The sequence below is a fragment of the Delphinapterus leucas genome, chromosome 9 (genome assembly GCF_059928025.1).
Source record: "Delphinapterus leucas isolate spDelLeu-1000000601 "Yukka" chromosome 9, BTC_Dleu_Yukka2, whole genome shotgun sequence".
In the NCBI taxonomy this organism is placed as follows: Eukaryota; Metazoa; Chordata; class Mammalia; order Artiodactyla; family Monodontidae; genus Delphinapterus; species Delphinapterus leucas.
In genome coordinates this window covers 26,419,447-26,438,622 of record NC_143137.1, presented here as the reverse complement: position 1 = coordinate 26,438,622, position 19,176 = coordinate 26,419,447, and the positions used below count along the sequence as shown (strand labels likewise).

The 19,176-nt window shown below is 40.9% G+C and overlaps 1 protein-coding gene and 1 pseudogene across 1 annotated transcript in view; one reads left to right on the top strand and one right to left on the bottom strand.

Annotated features, from left to right (window-relative positions):
• The window catches only part of GPR37 (G protein-coupled receptor 37), a 65,412-nt gene that overhangs the window by 12,063 nt on the left and 34,173 nt on the right, over positions 1 to 19,176 (bottom strand). Inside the window, exon 4 of the mRNA XM_089917449.1 lies at positions 2,420 to 18,771. Coding sequence (XP_089773575.1) covers positions 2,420 to 3,445 — 1,026 coding nt within the window. The 5' untranslated portion in view covers positions 3,446 to 18,771. The remainder of the gene's footprint in view (positions 1 to 2,419; positions 18,772 to 19,176) is intronic.
• Positions 3,591 to 4,718, top strand: LOC149748366 (uncharacterized; annotated as a pseudogene).

The window sequence follows — 19,176 nt, the reverse complement described above, 5'->3', positions numbered from 1 at the left end:
TGTTGAGCCTGAGCTCATACCCCAATAAACTTCCTGAAGCAGATCTCCACATTAGCATCTGGTTTTTTTCAGAAACCCAACATGAAATAGGCATTAGATCCCTCTTACTTCTGTGAAAACAGCAGTGCCTCCTGGAAGCAGAAATGCTTTATTCTGAGAGTTGGATTGTATTTCTTGTCCTCATAATCAGGAAGTATGGAGCTAATACTACTGTCTGATCATCATTTTCACAGAGTATGATGAAACATTATAGAATTATTTCAGAAGACTAGGATTAGGTATGAATATAGAAGCACTAAATCTTAAGGCTTTTATTCATTATTCTAACAGTAAAAACGTACATTATAGTTTAATTTTTCAAGAAAATAAAATGAGTGAATCTTTTTCTCCAAGCCTTTGCTTTTCCAGGGGAAAAAAGAGCCTAGTACCAATAATTAAAAAATAGAAAAGGGCTATGAAGAAGGGGGGAAATAGAGAGTAAAAAATAATAATTGTTTTTCTTAAGGAGCTGAGAATTAAATTTAAAAAGGAAATACAAATGAAAGTATGCATTTTTAAAAATCCTCAGTATTAGAGGATTTCTCTTTAATTTTCTTTCTCTTTATTTAGAGAAAGAAAATTAAAACACATACATAATAAATACCATCACTCAAAACTCATAGGTCTCACTAAACTAACCGAAGTTTATATATTCTTTTCTGACTTTGAATGGGATTCTTTTCTTTTAAAGTTTTTTTTCAAGAACTTTGGTAATTTTTTTCTTTCCCCAGTTTCTTTTTTCTGTCCTTTTTATTGTTTTTCCCTTTAATGTATAATGATTTCATCCTGTCCAGTGCATTTAAAACAAGCCAATATGCTTCCCTCTTATTGGAGGTAACTCTCCTATTCACTTTATAGTTTACTTTTGTCTCTTTTTTGCATATGTCAATTTCTTCAGCATTATTCAAACAATCAGAGAAATCTTAAATTGAAATTGACCTTGAAAAGGCAATTGGTAGACACATATTCTCTTCCAAAAATTTCACTTCCTTCTCTGCAATTCAAAAATGAGCTGTCTACCAAATATTTAGATGTTTCGGAGCTACTTGGAGCTTGGCAACAAGAGAAATTCTAGATGTTGGTAAAGTAGCAACAGCTGATTTAGCAAGCATGGCATGATCCTGCATCTGATCTCTGCCAGGATAACAGAGGGTCTTATTTACAGTCTCTTGCCTTGGCCCTTCTAAGTAGGTACGGTTTTCTGTTTACTTATCCCCTAGCATTAGGCCCTGGAACAATGTTGAACATAATGTCACTGGCCCTGGTGCCAGACAGGATCAGGGGCTCTGGAATATTTACAGTTTCCCTTCTTCTGCTTCCATAAATGAAATGGGCAGTCTGAATGGAGTAAATCAAGGGCCAGCTGGCTGAAAACACAACTGGCAACAAAGCACGTGGGCTCCTTCCAAGAGCTGGTGTTTAAAGAAATGCCATTTAAATTAGAGCAAATTCCAACTACCATAATAACGGTTAAGGACACTAGCTGTAGGATGTTAACAGTCAAATTTTACTCAAAGATTTTCGTTTCCAAAGTTTGGAACCTATTATGTGTCCCCTTCTTCTTAAGAAATTTTCTAGTCTTGGAAAAATAGCCAATCCCTTATACTCTAACAAACGACGAATATATACTATATACTTTGGGAATGTCAAATGAATTCTGTGCCATGATGTACAAAGTGTTATTTTTGCTTAAGCTCATTCATACAAAATAAATAAAATGGTTACAAAGTTGAGAAGGAAAAAAAGAGAAACAGAAATGACATACGAATTTAGGTGGGATAGCATGGCAGACAGCCAGACAAACTAATTTGGGAGGTTACTAATATATCCAGGCCAAGTGACAAACAAAGAAAAGCAGATTTCTTTTGTTAAATAAAATATATATTACTCCAATTCTGATATTTAAGAAGAAATGTGATAATATCCTTGGGGAAGAAATCATACTGGAGCACTAGAAACCTAGTAGATGAGTGACGCAGGTTTTTTTTTCTTGCTAGGTTCCAATAATGACAGTCATGGACTGGCTACTTATTCGCTCTAGAATCTCCGATAGTCTCCAAATCAGAAATCTATATGTATAAAACCATAGTTCAGAGAGAGAAATTTAAAATCTAAACAATTCTATACATTATGAGATGCTAATTATCTCCCAATCCAGGAGCAGATGAGTTTGAAGGTGAATGGACAAAGCTGCTTAGGTCCGCCCCTGTGCCCAGTATACAAATGCCAATGTTTGTAAATGATTGGCAAGAGAAATGAGGGAGGGACCCTGAGAAAAAGTGAAGGGCTTCAGCAGTAGGTGCGTGGAGCAGCCGGTCTGATGGTATAAATCCCGGAAATGAATAAAGCCCGTAGCTTGAGACCCCCTGGAAGGCATTACCTCTACATAGGGCACGACCTTGCAGGAGAAGTCCTCCAGCAGCCACTTCTTGGTCAGCTCATGAAAGATGACGAGCGGAAGGCAGAAGAAGATTATGAGAAAGTCCCAGAAGGCCAGGTTGGCCAAGAGGGAGTTGGAGATGCTCCGCATGTAGTAGTTGTGACACACGATGCACATCACCGCCAGGTTGCCTATGATGCCGGTCCCGAAGATCACCACCGACAAACACATGACCGCATAGGCTCCGTATGACTCCTGGGTCAGTGGGTAGAAAGGGTTCTTCAGTCGCAAGCGCGGGTTCGTGGTGTTCCCCCGCCGAGGACCCCCGCGTTCGTGAACTCCTTCAAGGGAGGACCCGTTCAGAGCCAGCGCCCTGCCAGGGGATGCAATCGTCCGCCCTTCGTGCCCCGACGGTCCATTGACCGTCTTGGGTTGGGGGTCGTGGTGGGAACCCTGGAGTTTCCCGGCTCTCCTTGGCCAATAATAAAGGTCGCTGGCTCCGGGTTCCTTCCTCACATTCTGCTCCTGACTGCGCCCAGAAATGCCAGCGCCTCTGGGACCCTTTTCCTTCTCCTCTGACGTGTGAAGGAAGAGTTGGAGAGCCGTGGGGTTCCCTCTCCCCAAAGTACCCGGGGGCTTCTGACTCCGGGCACCTTTCCACCTCCAGGCGCCAGGTGGTCTGGCTGGTGGTCCCGAGGGCTCCGCTGCCGACGCCTCCGCCCCTCTGCCCGCGCCTGGGTCACCGCCGCGGGCCGCGGGTGGGTCCCATGAAGGCGCCAAGCGCACCGCTGCCTCCTGAGCCTCCTCCCTGGGCGCAAGGGTTGGCAGAAGGTCTCCTGCAGAATTCCCCGGTACCCAATTGTCCCTGCTGCGACGCTGGATCAGTGTAGGTGAACAGCTTTCCCCCAGACAATTTTCGTTCCCGGGCGCAGGGGCGGACCCGAGGACGAGAGAAGCGGAAACCTTGAGCAGTAGCAGAAGCAGCAGCCGCGAGGTGCGGGCGAGACGCGCGCCCGCGGCCCGCATGGCTGGGCGAGGGCGCACCCGGCAACGGCGGCTCCTGCTTAGGACGGACACCTGCTGCCAAAGTTGCCGCTGAGAGTTAGACACATGTCACATACTAACCCCCGCCCCTGCAGCGGGGGACGGGAGATTAGGGGGAGGTTGGGGGATGGGTCTTGGGGTCACAGCCCTTCCCCTCTACAATCCTTCCTCGTTTGGTGTCCTGTGCATTTCTCAGCCAAGTCCAACCCGAGCGCTGCGTATCCCCAAGATTCAGAGAGGGAATCGCTGCTGCCGGTGGCTGACCTTGAAAACTTGCAACCAACGCCTGACTGTTGATTATTGTTGCGACTGGGAGAAGCCCGGACGAAGCCCCACGCTCCTCCCTGCCTTTGGGGTGGCTGCCTCCCTGGTAACAGTCGCTCTGCCTATTTACATGCTTTCGATATAGCTTTATCCAGCAGCAAGACGAGGTCGCTTCAAGGGAAAGGAAAGCAAGTTCCCCACCTTCAGATGACTAGTAGCCACACTCCCGCTCCCGCTTGCTGGAGACAGGCTGCCCACAGCCAGACGCCGCGCACATGCGCCGGGGTAACTCTCGCCCCACCTAACCCCAGCGACTCGCGAGGCTCCTGCGGACGAGGAGAAGCGGGATGCGAAGCCCGCGGCCGCGGCCAAAGTTGTTTCTCCTCTTGCTCAAAGTTGACCAGGGGGCGGCGCGGCTGCTGGGCGGCGCGTCTCCGCGGAGAAGGGAATCGGTGGTGGGGAGGGCTAGCTCTGCTCCTCCGTGGACAGTGCCGGCGGCCGCAGGAGCTTGTGGTGGCGACAGCGGGCGCAGCCCGGGCGGAGAGAGTGGTGCCCGGAACCGCCGCGGGCGAGGCGGTGCATGGCCAGGAAGCCCCTCGCCGCCGCTCCAGCCGCAGCGCGCGCCCGCGAAACCCAGCGCTCCGCTCCTTGCCTCCTCCCCCTTCTCAGCCTCCTGCGAGAGACGCGCTGGTTTGTGGGGAGACGGGATCCCCTGGCGGCTTACGAGGTCACTAAACCCACACACGTTTCATTCAAGCCCTTTGTAGCGGCTTCCACGCGTAGGAGCTGCAAGCGGCGAGGGAACGAGGGCGGAGGCGCGGAGCCTGCGCGGCTCGAGGCTAGGGATGGGCGGGACATGTTAATTCCCCAGATGTCTGAACCAGCCTGACGGGTCCCAGAGCCGGGTTGTGGGAAGAGGCGAGGGGCGGGGGGCGGGGTGGGGGAGATCCGTGCGTTCGCTTCCAGACCTGGGTCCTCGAGGGAGTCGTAAATTGAGGCGCTCGCCTCCTTAGGTGTTTCCAAGAACTGAGGACGGGAAAGAAAGGAAGCTCAGAGGCTTCCATCGTAGAGAATGAGCAGTTCTGGGAGTGGGACGCAGAGTCGGGATGCGAAGGATACCCCTTTCCCTTTAACACGGGGTTAGGAGGCATCCTACCAGGGGTTACTTTAGAACCACTCATACCACAATGAAAGTAGCTTTGTTTGATGAAGTAGAAGGAAATGATAGGTAGGGGGAAATTAACATGAACAGAACTTCCAGCCTGGCTGACCAGGCCTTTCCAGCCTTTTATACTGTAAAACCCCACACTCAGGCCACAGCTGTCAGGGTGTAGCTAATATGACAGACAAATATCAGACAAACTGATTAAGTGAGAGCAAGTGATAGAGGAAGAAATAAACACATTTTGAAAAAAGGGAACATGTAGAGAGACAGGAGAAAACACAATGAGAAATAATGCCTATTGTGATAGGTAGAATAATGGCCTTCCAAAAGATGTCCACATCCTAATTCTTAATACCTGTGAAAATGTTACTTTACATGGCAAAAGGGACTTTGCAGATGTGATTTCTCAAGGGATTCTCATCCCCTTGAGGTGGGGAGAAGATCATGGATTATCCAAGTGGGTCCATTGAAATCACAAGGGTCCGTGCAAGAGGGAGGTAGAAGGGTCTGAGTGAAGTGAGACCCTGAGCTAAAATAATGCTGGAGATCTCTAGAAACTGGAAAAAGCAAGGAATAGGCCATGCCTGATCGTTTTTAGAGTTCTGACCCCCAGAATGATAAGATAATGAATTTGTGTTTTTTAAGCCACTTTAAGCCACCTATCAATTACAATGGAGTTTCTGGGAAGGGTGCAAAAGCTATTTCCTTGTTGAACTTGAATTTCTCTCTGGGTAGAGGTGGAAATTAGTGACACATTAATGTGATCTAGAGTAAAAAAAAAGGATCAAAAAAATAGGTCACATGTATAACCGAGACTTAAAATTAATGAGATGGGGGGGCAATATCTCTAGTTTTATGTTGACAACTTTTTTTTTCTTGTTCACAACTAACCCAGGTTACCCCCTCCTGAATTTTTTTTTAAATAAAGTATTACAGTTAAAGTAGAAGATTTCTCTCACCTTATTCCCATCTCTCTATCACCTGAGGTGACTAATATTCTGAAGTTGATGTGTATTTTTTCATCCACATATTTTGTACTTTTATGCTAGACCATACATGAGTTATACGGTTCTGTGTGCTTCTTAAGAGGCACACAAATGGCGGCATAGCATAGTGAAGACACGGAATTTTGCTCTTTTCCTTTTACACTTATAATTCTGACATTCAGCCTAATTGACACATGTAAGTCTAGTTTGTCCTTTTTATGAATATGCTATAGTTAATTTTTACACTCCTACCTTGGCTAACATTTGAGTTGTTTCCATTCTTTTTACTCTTAAAAGCAAGCATAGAAGTTTCCTTGTGCCCACATGCAAGAGCTCCTCTAGGGTTTATACTTACGCATGCTATTTCAGGTTCATAGGATATTAACACCATCAGCTTTTTAAGGTATTAACAAATTACTTTCTCCAAGAGCAGGATATGAGAGCCCCCCTTTTCTTCCTATCCCCTCAAAGTTTTGTTTGGATATTATCATTGTCATTCATTTTTGCCAGTCTCGGTAAAATAGCGTTTCATTGTTATTATAATTTGTAGTTCTATAATTATTAGTGAGGCTGAGCATCTTTCCACCTTTTATTGGTAAGTTGGGTTTCTTCTTTTGTGACATTCCTGATCCCATCCTAGATAGACACTGGATCTCACTACTTCTGCACCACAGTCTGCTTCCAACTTGTGGCTTGATTTTTAGTTTGTTGATGGTGTCCTTATTGGTTCAGAAATGTAAAACTTTTAGAAATACTTATCATTATTGTCCTTTATACTTTTGCTTCTTGAGTTTTGCTTATTAAATCTTTCCTACTCTGATGTCATAATGACATTTTCCTAAAAATTATTCTCAAAGTTTTAAATATTTAGTGTTCATATTGAGGTCTTTAATATGAAATATATTTTATATATAATATGAAGAAATAGATATAATTTTATTTTTACCTATATGGGTTGTCAATTTTTTTTCATCACCATTTATTGACTAGCCCAACCATTCCTACCATTTGTGATGACAGTTCTCTTATTTTATTGAACTCCCACATAAGTTTACGTACGCTTTCCTGTTTTCTGTTCTATTCATTGGTTACACTGGTCTATTTGGCTATCCCTGTACCAACATCATGCTATTTTTATTTCTGCAGTTATATAAGTCTTAATATCTGGTAAGGTACATATGGTAGCTCTCAAATTTGTTAATAACTTTAAATTTTATATGTAGACTTAACTAATCTACAAATAACGCCAAATTTATTTCTTTACAACAACCATTTGTTTTCCTTGTCTTATTTCATTGTTAAGTACTTCCAGTACAGTGCTGACTAAAAGAGGTGATCCATGTCTTTAAATATCTCAATTTCATAAATTATTTAAAAAATGTCTGAATGTTAAGCTAGCCTAGCATTCCTAGGGATAAGCCTTATTGTATGCTACAGTATTTTTTTAAAAACAGGTGGTGTTGAATTCAATTTGTCAGGATTTTCTTTGGGATTACTGGATATATGTTTGTAAGTACTCAAAAATCGCCTTATTAGAAAGGCTTTCACTGACCATCCTTTTAAAAGGACAACCTTTCCCCATCCATTACTCTCTTCTCTTACTCTCTATTTCCTTACACATTTTGAAATGGAAAAAAAAAAAAAAGACTATCTAGAGAGACAGGAGAAAATACAACGAAAAATATGTAATTGGCTTGAGTTGGGCATCATTCTCCAAGTGGTAAGCTGAAGCACTGAGGTAGCCAGCTTGGAGAGAGGTTTAGGAAAATCCTGGTGGAGGGGCTGTCCGTGCCTGTCTGAAACAATACCCTCTTATTCATAAGTAGCTCCCTCCTTAACCTGAACAATGATGCCTTCCAGCTTGGATGTGCCATGCTCTGGTTCCTTAAGACTTATTGTGACCATGAATAAAATTGCAGACACCTCCAGCCACCCTGTTGGAGTCTGGGACAATGTCAATCATTTATCTTTTGGGAAACACAATTTTCTTACCTGTAAGACAAGGCTACCCATATCTCCTCTCAGCTCTGCCCACCCAAGTTGTTATGATGGTTACACAGATATGAAAAGACTTTACAAATGTACAATATTTGTATTGCTGTTTTTAGTAGTTCAACTATTTGTTACTATTAGCAACATTTAAATGCCATCAAGAACATGAAAGCCTTGAAAGAGATCATGCTTTATACATAAGAGTCTAAAGTGGGCTTATTATATAAGAAAAGTTAGAAAGCATTCACTGCAAAAGAAAAACAAGTCTTTCAAATCTTTTCTCAAAGCTTATCTCATATGTAACTATAATTTTAAAAATTGGAATAGTCACAATTTATCTATTTCTGTAGTTTCTGTTTTAGAAAAATAGATCAGAAAAGATGTTGGCTAATCACTGTCTAGTTTACATCAGAGGTAATTTATCTGTACAAGAACTGATTTGAACATGGATTTTTCTGTGTCAGCATCCCACAGGGTTTATAATATATAATATTGACTTTATATACAAAAGAGAACATGTAAATTGTTACCTGTCTTGGCATTTCTATACAGTCTATTACACTTCATTTAGTGTTTGGTGTGCTGAAATAAGGCGCATGACAAAATAAGAGAAATTACTATTTCAGGTTCTAAGATACATCACTGAACAAGGGAAGAAGTTTTACCCAGCACCCAATTCACTTTTCAAGTAATTTTTCTTTCCTTTTGTTTGGCTTCATAGAATTCAAAGGGACCACTTTCTAAAAGAAATTGTAACATGCAACCAACAGATTAGTATGTTCTGAGATTCAAAATACCTCTTTTTACAAACAGTTTGTGGTTGCAAACTCTCTCTGTCCCTAAATTGCAAATTGTTAGTTTAAAAGCCTCTACTGACTACCTGCTTCATCCCCTCCCCATGCCACATATGAGAGCTCAACTAGAATTAGTTAATGGGAAATATGGTATTGTTTGGGATAAAACACCAACATGATCATGTCTATCTTAAAAATCAAATATCAATGTTAAAGTATTTAAATTTTTTAATGAATCAACAATAATTAAAATAGTCCTTTAACTATGACAGAAGAAAATGTAGCTGTTGGGATACATAAAATGTTTAGAAAACTACACTATATTGCATAATCAAGTCTTTTTTTTTAATTGGAAAGAAATTTGACGACTTCCCTGGTGGCGCAGTGGTTAAGAATCCTCCTGCCAATGAAGGGGATACGGGTTCGATCCCTGGTCTGGGAAGATCCCACATGCCACGGAGCAATTAAGCTCGTGCACCACAACTACTGAGCCCACGCACTGCAACTACTGAGCCCGCATGCTGCAACTACTGAAGCCTGCGTGCCTAGAGCCCGTGCTCCGCAGCAAGAGAAGCCACCGCAATAAGAAGCCCGTGCACCACAATGAAGAGTAGCCCCCGCTCGCCACAACTAGAGAAAGCCCACGTGCAGCAACAAAGACCCAACGCAGCCAAAAATAAATAAAATTAAAAAAAAAAAAAGAAAATTGAATGTAACAAAGGGTAAAATTGAAGATTCACTGACATATACATAAACATTCTAACCTTTCTCAGCTCTTTAGAGGTAAATTCTCTGTGAAATGCAGCCCCATCTTTTGATGAAAATGCATTGAGAAGCAAAGGTACTTGGTTGGCACTGAGTCAATATGATATAGCAGGAGACCAGACCACCTCGGGCTTTTGTCCTTCATAACTTCTCAAATAATACATTTTCCCTAGCAGTTACATCACATTAGTTTTTCTTTTTCTTTTTTTTTTTTTTTTGTTGTTGTTGTTTTGCGGTACGCGGGCCTCTTGCTGTTGTGGCCTCTCCCGTTGCGGAGCACAGGCTCCAGACGCGCAGGCCCAGCGGCCATGGCTCACGGGCCCAGCCGCTCTGCGGCATGTGGGATCCTCCCGGACCGGGGCACGAGCCTGTGTCCCCTGCGTCGGCAGGCGGACTCTCAACCACTGCACCACCAGGGAAGCCCCACATTGGTTTTAAATCCTGTAAATAACCACAGTAGGCAGAACTTTTCAAGTTACCCAAAGAAAATGTGATATTATAAAGGTACTTATTTTACTTCCTTCTTCCATTATTTGGATCCAAGCTGTATTTTGTATCAATAAGACTCCTTCTAAGACTCTCCTAAACAAATCATCCTATTCTACTTTTGCTCCATCTCTGACCAAGCAATATTCTGTGTAATGTTGATACTGAATGATATTCAAGTATAAAAGCCAGTCAAGCTAAACCACAGAAGCATGGTCTTTCTTTAAAATTTTAAAATACTAGTAAATTTGAATTTTTAGCAAATTCACTAGAATGTAATTTTTCTTTACAAAGCCAGTAAGGAAGAGCATGCATTTCTATATGAAAAGTGAAACACTGAGATAGAATTATTTTTAAAAAGAATGCATCATTGATTGGCTCTCTTGGCAAGCTATTAAATTTTAGCTTCAGCAAAGAAATCGATCCAATGGACTCATCTAAGCCTTGAGTCTTGGCACTTTTAGCCATTATTTTCTTGATTAGTATATGAAATATACATGGTGCCGAAACAATGTTTACTTTGTGACAGTCATAAAACTCTACTGCAAAGATTGGTCAACGAAGTGGAAACCATGGTCTTTTCCAGTATAAACTTTCTGATTTGTGTTCACTTGTTTTAGAAGGAGATCTGCTTTATATTTATTTTTAACCTAGTGTATGGAGAGAGTGGGACTGGGTATTATTACTACAACAAATTGGTCTGATGACAGAAATTTTGAATGGTCAAGTTAACAAAATGTTAAAATGTGGCTCAAGGTAATCAAATTTGGATACTTGAGACTACTGGTTCTTTAGTGTTTGCATTTTCTGGTTCCCATGCACAGCTACTTCCAGGGCCCCAGCTGGTCCACAGAGTGCTTTTTCAGGACTGGCTTCATGTTCACCCCTTTATGAACTCAATCTCCTTCCCTGAGCATCGCTTTTAGGAGAAGGGAAGGCTTTCATTTCCACTTGCAGATAAGAAAGAAGCTGATTATCTCCTCTTGCATCAGAGAGAGGATGTTTAAGTGATAATATGACCAAGGCCCCTTGCAGTGGTCTACCTTCTGAGAGAGGCACCCTCTGGTGATCACAAGGGTGGCCTCTTTTAGGCAATGTAGGCTGGGGTAGTTCCCATGATTCCAAGATGATTCTTAGCTCACTGGAGAGAAGATACATTCACTCTCTGACAAGACTTCCATTAATGGATAGATTGGACTTCATAAAGGAATTTCATGTATAAACTAAGAGAATTTGGCTGCTAAAAAAGAAATTAAAGATGATTAATCAAGTTCAACCCCTTCATTTTAGAAATAAGGAAACAGACCGAAGTGTGTGAGTTACTTGCCCTATGTCATGCAGTGCGGGAGAAATCGAATTTGAACTAAAAACCAAGTTCTTTGAGAGTGAAGAGGAAGTTCCACCAGTCAGTGGTTCGGAGAGGCTTCCTGAAGGAGATGGAAGGTAATAGGGCAGGAGGGTGGGTGTTAGTTACTGAAGTGTAGGAGGAAGAAACCATGTTGTAAGCAGAGGGACTGACTCCAGCCAAGATGGGGAGAAGAGAAAAAGAAGGAAGTGTATAGAACAAGTGTTTCAGTGTTGCTAGGAACAGTGTATGAGAATTTTAGTTCTTAAAAAAGAGCTTAAGGGCTTCCCTGGTGGTGCAGTGGTTGAGAGTCCGCCTGCCGATGCAGGGGACGCGGGTTCGTGCCCCGGTCCGGGAAGATCCCACATGCCGCGGAGCGGCTGGGCCTGTGAGCCATGGCCGCTGAGCCTGCGTGTCCGGAGCCTGTGCTCCGCAACGGGAGAGGCCACAACAGTGAGAGGCCCACGTACCGCATAAAAAAAAAAAGAGCTTAACACCAGTTTTAGTTTTTAAAGAGTGCTCAATCACAATACTTAGGAATATTTGACTTAGAGATCTCCTTACTCTGTGATATTAAAATATATATTAATCTTTTATTTATTCCAAGATACTTTTTGCTTACCTGCTCTGTGCCGGGAACAGTGCTATGTGTGCTAGATGTATAGCGGTGAGAAAAACAAAAACAGTTATGATCTGTATCTTCGAGGAGCTCACACTGTAACAGAGAGTCCAGTCAAGTACGTTAGCATTTAATTAGAGTATACGATGACAAAGTTAGCTCTAAAACAGGCAAAGTGAGGGTTGCTTAGGAAAACATAAAAAGGTGTTTTACTCTGACTGGAGGAGGGGTCAGAGTTGATGCCCTTGAAGAAGAAAGTTGTAAACCTGCAGATGAATGTTGGAGAGGTAGGGAAGGCAGGGCAGGAGGGGAGGGTTGGACATCCAGGGAAAACTAGGGCAGAACTAAAACTCAACGTGATAGACTTAAAATATTGTCAGTAGTACAGTGTGGCTGGGAATTCAGTTGAAGGTAGAAATGGGGAGAGACAGGTCAGAGAGGCAATAAAGGGAGGTATTATGAATGGACTTGAGAACCAGACATTTTCAAAGGGCACATCCCTGCAAGGAGGCCTTACAGAATGCCCTGAGGACGGGATGGGAGTGAATGGAGGCACAGGGAACTAATCCGAACCTTGATCCATCCTTTGTCTCTGCTTCTTTCTGCCGGTTGCCATTTTTTCTTTCTTCCAGCATTCCAGCTCTTTTGTCACCTCAAACATACGATAAAATACACCTGCCAACACCTTACACATTTACACATTAAAGAGTTCAATCATTAGAGGGAGAAAGATATTAACTTCCTTTTTCTAGTTCCAATATCTGAGGAAAGGACCCAACATGGTTGGATAATCATACCTGGATCTCTCAGATGTGGTCAGAGAGCATGCACAAAACTGAAATGAACAGCTTCCACAGACACCTGCAAGTTATGTTAGGCAGAGAAGGGAGTTCACAGAAGAATTATGGGGGCATTTCCCGATATGAGAAGGAGTTCTGACCAGGAAAAGTCAGGGGTGATCACTTCGTTGACTTGCAAGGTTGCTGTAATGATTGAAAAGGGAATGTATGTAAATTCAAAGCACACCTTGACCTGCAGCAGGTCCTCGGTAACTGTTGGACCGAGTTGTTTTAGTTGCTTGAGTATCAATGAAGAGATTGAAGTTCTTACAAGGGCCACTTGTTTGTCTCACCACCAGTTACACACACTTTTGCAGGAAATACAACCACACGATTTAATTGTCCCAGGTCCTTAGCTCAGGACAACAGTTCTACCTGACTCTGGCACCGAATACGGGAGGTGTGTGGAGAAAGCATTTCTTCTTTCCAGGCTCAAGATGAAGAGAAATAAAATACATACAACATTTTAAAAAGACTTGGAGATTCTATTAAAGAAAAAAAATGACTGGAGGCAGTCAGTCAACCAACAAGTATGCACCATTTTATGTGGCGCTGTGCTAGGTGCGTGATGAAGTGAGCTGAGCCGAGGTAGTTCTTAATTTGGAGTTGTCTGCAGTCTAAAACTGGGCTTCAGAATTATGTACCAGACTTTGGAGCCAATAACACAGGGTGCTTTTACTTCTAACAAGTTTGAAATTCTTTTAATTTCAGGTACCGTTTTGAAAAAGCAGTTCAGAGTTTTGTTTTTTGAAGATATTTTATTGCTGTTCTGTAACTGCTTATAAAATTGCTATAATTTTTAATTATTAATGGGAAATATAGTTAAAGGTATTAGAAATCTGCCATTTTATTGGAGGAAAGTACATTTAGGAAAATAAATACCCTCAGACCATTACAGCATACTGTTCACCTAGATCATGAAGACTAGACTTTTCACAGGTACCAATAGATATTACAATATGGAGAAGAGATCTGGGTTTTAATTCTGACTCTACCATTAATTACCTAGCAGGGTAATCTTGGGAGTGTCTCTAATGTTACCCATGTATCTTCATTTGTAAATGGTTAAGGCACTGTTTAAAGAATATAATACTCAAAAAAGTAATAAGTGTTTTAAATGTTTATATAATTTTCATATTAGTGATTCACATCCTTTATATTGTTTATGAAAAATCTTTCTTTTGTATAGGGTGTTTATGGAAGAGAAGGAAATCTAGAAACTCTGATTTTAGGTCCAACATCACTACTAATATTTATGAGTTATGACAGGCTCATTATAAGTACATATTGTTATATCTTAGGGTATATTCATACATGAACTATTAGCTAAAAACATGGACTATTTTTAAAACCTAATGTATTGTATGTGATCCCTGCATAAAAGAACTTTATGGATTTAGAATGACTGAAGAAATGATGGAAAATATTTATAGTGATTTTCCAAGTGGTGCATTGTGTTTGTGTGGGTTTTATTTTCATATTTTTAAAAATTTCTATAATTAATGTTATCTTTAAAGTAAGGAAAAGTAATTTTTTAAAAGAAAATTGTTTGATTAGAATTAACCAAAGTTGGATTCACTAATGCTCTTCATTCCACCTGTAAAACACAGGCTGCAGATGACCTGTCCAATCGCTGATAGACGATCCTCTAGGTAACCTGGGCTCTTCTGCTCTCTTCTTTTTTTTTTTTTTTTTTTTTTTTTTGGTATGCGGGCCTCTCACTGTTGTGGCTTCTCCCCGTTGCGGAGCACAGGCTCCGGACGCGCAGGCTCAGCGGCCATGGCTCACGGGCCTAGCTGCTCCACGGCATGTGGGATCTTCCCAGACCAGGGCATGAACCCGTGTCCCCTGCATTGGCAAGCGGACTCTCAACCACTGCGCCACCAGGGAAGCCCTGCTCTCTTCTTGCTCCTTGACCTATGTTGCTTACCAAAGTCAAAATCAGTTGTGCTTGTTTCTTTCCCTGTGAAAGCCAGTTGTTCTTGTCACTGTAATTACATAAATTAACATTATATAAAAATTGATGAGATGTTTCTATGAAATAAGGATGTTTCTTTGAATATTTTATAAAGAATTGATTAAAATGCTGTTAAATTAAGTGCGAGTGAGACAACTGTAAAATATTATGATAAAAACTTAAAATGCTTACACTTTTAGATTGCTTTACAAGTGTTAACTTCTTTTTCTACTATGATGAAACTCAAACTGGAAATGTGAATGATGCATTATGGGTGTGGTTTGTGTAAAAAAGAAGATGAGGACCTTCAATCAGAAGACACCACTCAAATTCTTGGCCTCATCTCAAAAGATTGGTGACTAAACAATAAATTTGTATGTTTTAGATTAAAATACAATATTTAAGGTATGTATTAATCACTTTTTAATGCTTCCTCACATTCACTGCTTTTCAGTGATGTAACCAACAACAGGTTCTACTCATCAGATAAGAGAATTTCTATTATAACTATTTATTTAGATGCCAGTGTATTCAGTAATCATTCTGTGGCTCCTTTCTTACTATGTCTTACACTTGAACCTCTAATGTTTTAATTCCTTTCAAGTCCTTCTTTAATTATCAACGAAGCATAGATACACCCTGAAGTATAACAACCTGAAAGAAAAGATCTTGAAGACAATTATCTCAGAAGTACCCCATCAACAATCTGCTTTCAATCTTGACTATTATTCTCATTACTGTTATTTTCAAGGGAATTCATTCTTGGTCAAATCAGTCCATTCACCCAACTTTGTTGCCCCATACAGAGCAAAGGATTATTACTCTAGTTGATAGTTTTGAATAGTAAAAGACATTTTTGTCTTGACCAAATGAAATGAAATGTTACTGTTTCTCAGAATGATTTATTAGAGGAGAAGTGTACAGATTATGTCACTATTTTAAGTGCTTACTAATTCAACAAATATTCACTGACGGTTATGCCCAAAACAGTGCAGTGTGCTTACACGTACATTTAAAAAAAAAAAAGAAAAAAGAGATCTTATCTCAGGAAGCTCTATATGCCTATTGTCCTAGCTTTAGGGAAGGTTTCTTTTGATGATTTTAAAACAAGAAATATGAAATAGACTATGTAAAAAGTGAAGTGAAATAGTAGAGCTAAAATATTCTCTGATGAAAGCATCTTTCCCTAAAAAATATGGGGGCAAATGCATGAATTTTTTTTAATTGACAACAAAAATAAGAAAATAAAAATGACAAGAGGAACTCTCAGGATTTAAGTTAAAGGTTATTGTTGTTTTAATCTGTAATCAATATCCTGAAAATTCTTCATGGTTTTCTGCTAAAACCTGTACGTTGAAACAATGCCTGACATATTTTCTCACTGCATGTCTTCAGCACTGCATGGCTGCTAATGACAGCATTTGCTCAGTCTTCCCTGCAGGAGATCTACAGCCTTTGGGGTGGAGAATTTTCTATAACAGCAGACCTGCCATAGCTGATCTGTCAGGGGGAGTCAGACAGGCATTCCGCTCCCCCGAGGACAACAAGAAAACAAACAAAAATTAAGCAAAATGCAAATATTTTCATCAAAGGCACTCGGCAAATGATTCCCTAAGGGATCAAAGGCAGAGGCAGGAACGAATCACACTTCATTCACTGAAATCTTTACATTTCAATACTCCAAAGAGATAAATTAAACCATCTATTATGTCTTCTGATGTTCAGTTGCACTAACATATGAGCTGGAAATTTGGCCAACATTACATGCTTTCACACACGGCTTATATTCACCTTTCACCCTTTCTACAAATATTTATCAAGCTTCTCCAAAGCACAGTGCTGGGCTCTGGGGGAATGTAATGGTGAGCAGAAACGGACAAGGACTCTCCCCTACAAACCCCAGGGTCTAATGGGGATGGGGAAGCTGGCACAGAAAGTGCTTGCACAAGCAAATGTGAAATTGCAGTGGAGACAAATTTGATGGTGAGCTATGTGATGCTTAGACTCTATGAAATCCTGAAGGTCAAAGAGAACTTCTATAAAGAGGTTCTGAAGAATTCTTAGAAGTTAACTACTCAACAGGGGAAGGGAGGATGCACCAGGTAGAAGAACATCCATGTCTTAAAGGTATGGTGGCAGGAGAGGGTATGATCAGTTGAGAGACTGAAAGGAGGTCACTGTGGCTAAAGCAGAGAGTGTCAAGGAATTGCAGAATGCAGTGGGGCTAAAGAGCAGTGATGGAGCCGGATCATGAAAGACCTCATAGGCATGGTAAAGGGTTTTGACTCTATCCCGACACATATATAAAGTCAACGGAGTATTTCAGGTGTGTGTGTGTGTACATGATGGTATGTGTTTGCGTGAGGTGTCATGCTATTTGAGCGGTGTGGCATGATGAAGTTTGCATTCATACTCTATACTTTAATCATTTCTTAATTTTACTGACAGACAGCAGTCCTTATTAACAGTTTCTTCATGTTGTAAGAATAATTGGAGTTGAATATAAAGTGGTTTTATATCTAGATTGTGGAAAACATAAATATGGCATCCTATATAAAGAAAGTATTGGGCTTCCCTGGTGGCGCAGTGGTTGGGAGTCCACCTGCCAATGCAGAGGACACGGGTTCTGAGCCCTGGTCTGGGAGGATCCCACATGCCACGGAGCCGCTGGGCCCATGTGCCACAACTACTGGACTGCGCTCTGGAACCTGCAAGCCACAACTACTGAAGCCTGTGCACCTGGAGCCTGTGCTCTGCAACAAGAGAAGCCACCGCAGTGAGAAGCCCGTGCACTGCAAAGAAGAGTGGCCCCCGCTCACCACAACTAGAGAGAGCCCGCACACAGCAACGAAGACCCCATGCAGCCAAAAAATAAAATAAATAAAATAAATTTATTTTAAAAAAAGTATTAAAACCGTATATATAAAAACACAATCACAAGTTTTGCATGTTTTCATTTGTAATGTAAGGCAACTGAATGGCATTTTAAAACATATGATTTGCATTCAAAAATAGTATAGTTTGCTATTCTTAACATGAAGAAAATCAAGAGAAAGCTCATTCTGACTAAAACCAATTAAATATTTGAATAATCATCTTTAAGCATACACACTGTTGTTCCTGAGAAAAATATTATGTAACCACCAGTATTAGTTACATTCAAAGATGAAGTATTGCTTTTTTAGGAAACTTGGGATATAGTAAAATGTATGAGGTTGGGAATATGAAAAATCCGAATATACTCTAAGTATAGTATATTAAATAATAATATACCGAATAACAAATAATGATAAAAATAACAATAATAACTTGCTGTTAGGAGTGACTTTAGCAATAAAGAGAACCCAGCTCATAGAATATTATCTTTTCTTGTCGTTTTAGTAATATAGTAATATGACCAATATTATTCATGTCACGGAATTCTAGTTTTTAATTGATTGGGTGCCCATCATGGGCCGGGTGCTTTAAACGTTTCCATATCGAATCTTTGTGAGCTAATTGTTTGCAGTAGGGACCCTCCTAGAGCTTGAAGCCCAGGCCTGCTGAAGCCTGATCATGGGTGATAGAATCTCGCTTCATCCCACCTCCATGTAAACACTCAGGAAGGTGCTAATTTTGTTTTGTGCTAGTTATTTGCACCTAGTCAGGAGGCAGGCATATAGCCAGAGTCCCCAGGACAGCCTGACTGATACCAGTAATAGGGTATTAAAACACTCTTGAAAATGGCAAAGCAAGTTTCTCCCAGCTAGCAGGATCCTCACTCCACTCAGGCAGCACATCCGAAGCTGCATAATCTCATTGGAATGTGGGGCAATACGAGAAGCCATCCTGGTCTCTGAAACCTCACTGTGTAAACCCTTGCTTTCTGTAACTATTCTCTGTTTTTCCCGTTGCTGTAAATTTCCTTTCCATTTGCCACTAAAACCTTGTGTCTCTCTGTCAATCACATTACCATTCCATTGTGACAACACAGAAATTTTCATACTCACTTTAGAAATGAAGACACAGAGGCTCTGAGCATTACAGTAACTCATCCAAATTAACGAGGGACAGTGTTGAGGTCCTGATAACACAGCTGTGGTCTTTGCAGATATATCTGTTAAAAAAGGTCAGGGAAGCTGATGGAACAGTTATAGGATAAGCATTGTGAATAAAAGAAGAAATCAGTTTCATAAATGTGTACCTGTGACACTGAGTGGAGAAAATTTCAATTGTTTCTTTTCATGTTGCATATAAAAACCATATGATCTCATGAATATGTTTATTTTACCATCAAACTAAGTTCTATGAATATGGGAAATCTGTCTATGTCATTCATCTGTGTGAGGCCAGTATCAAGCAAAGAGCCATGCACGTCATAGTCATGTAATATGTACTTAAATTCTTAAATTTTCAAAATGTATTTGATCTGAAATATTTCATTATTTAATTCAGGTGTAAAGATGTAGTTTGTCATTTGGAGGATATATTAAATGTGATGTTTCTGTGTGGGTGATTTTGG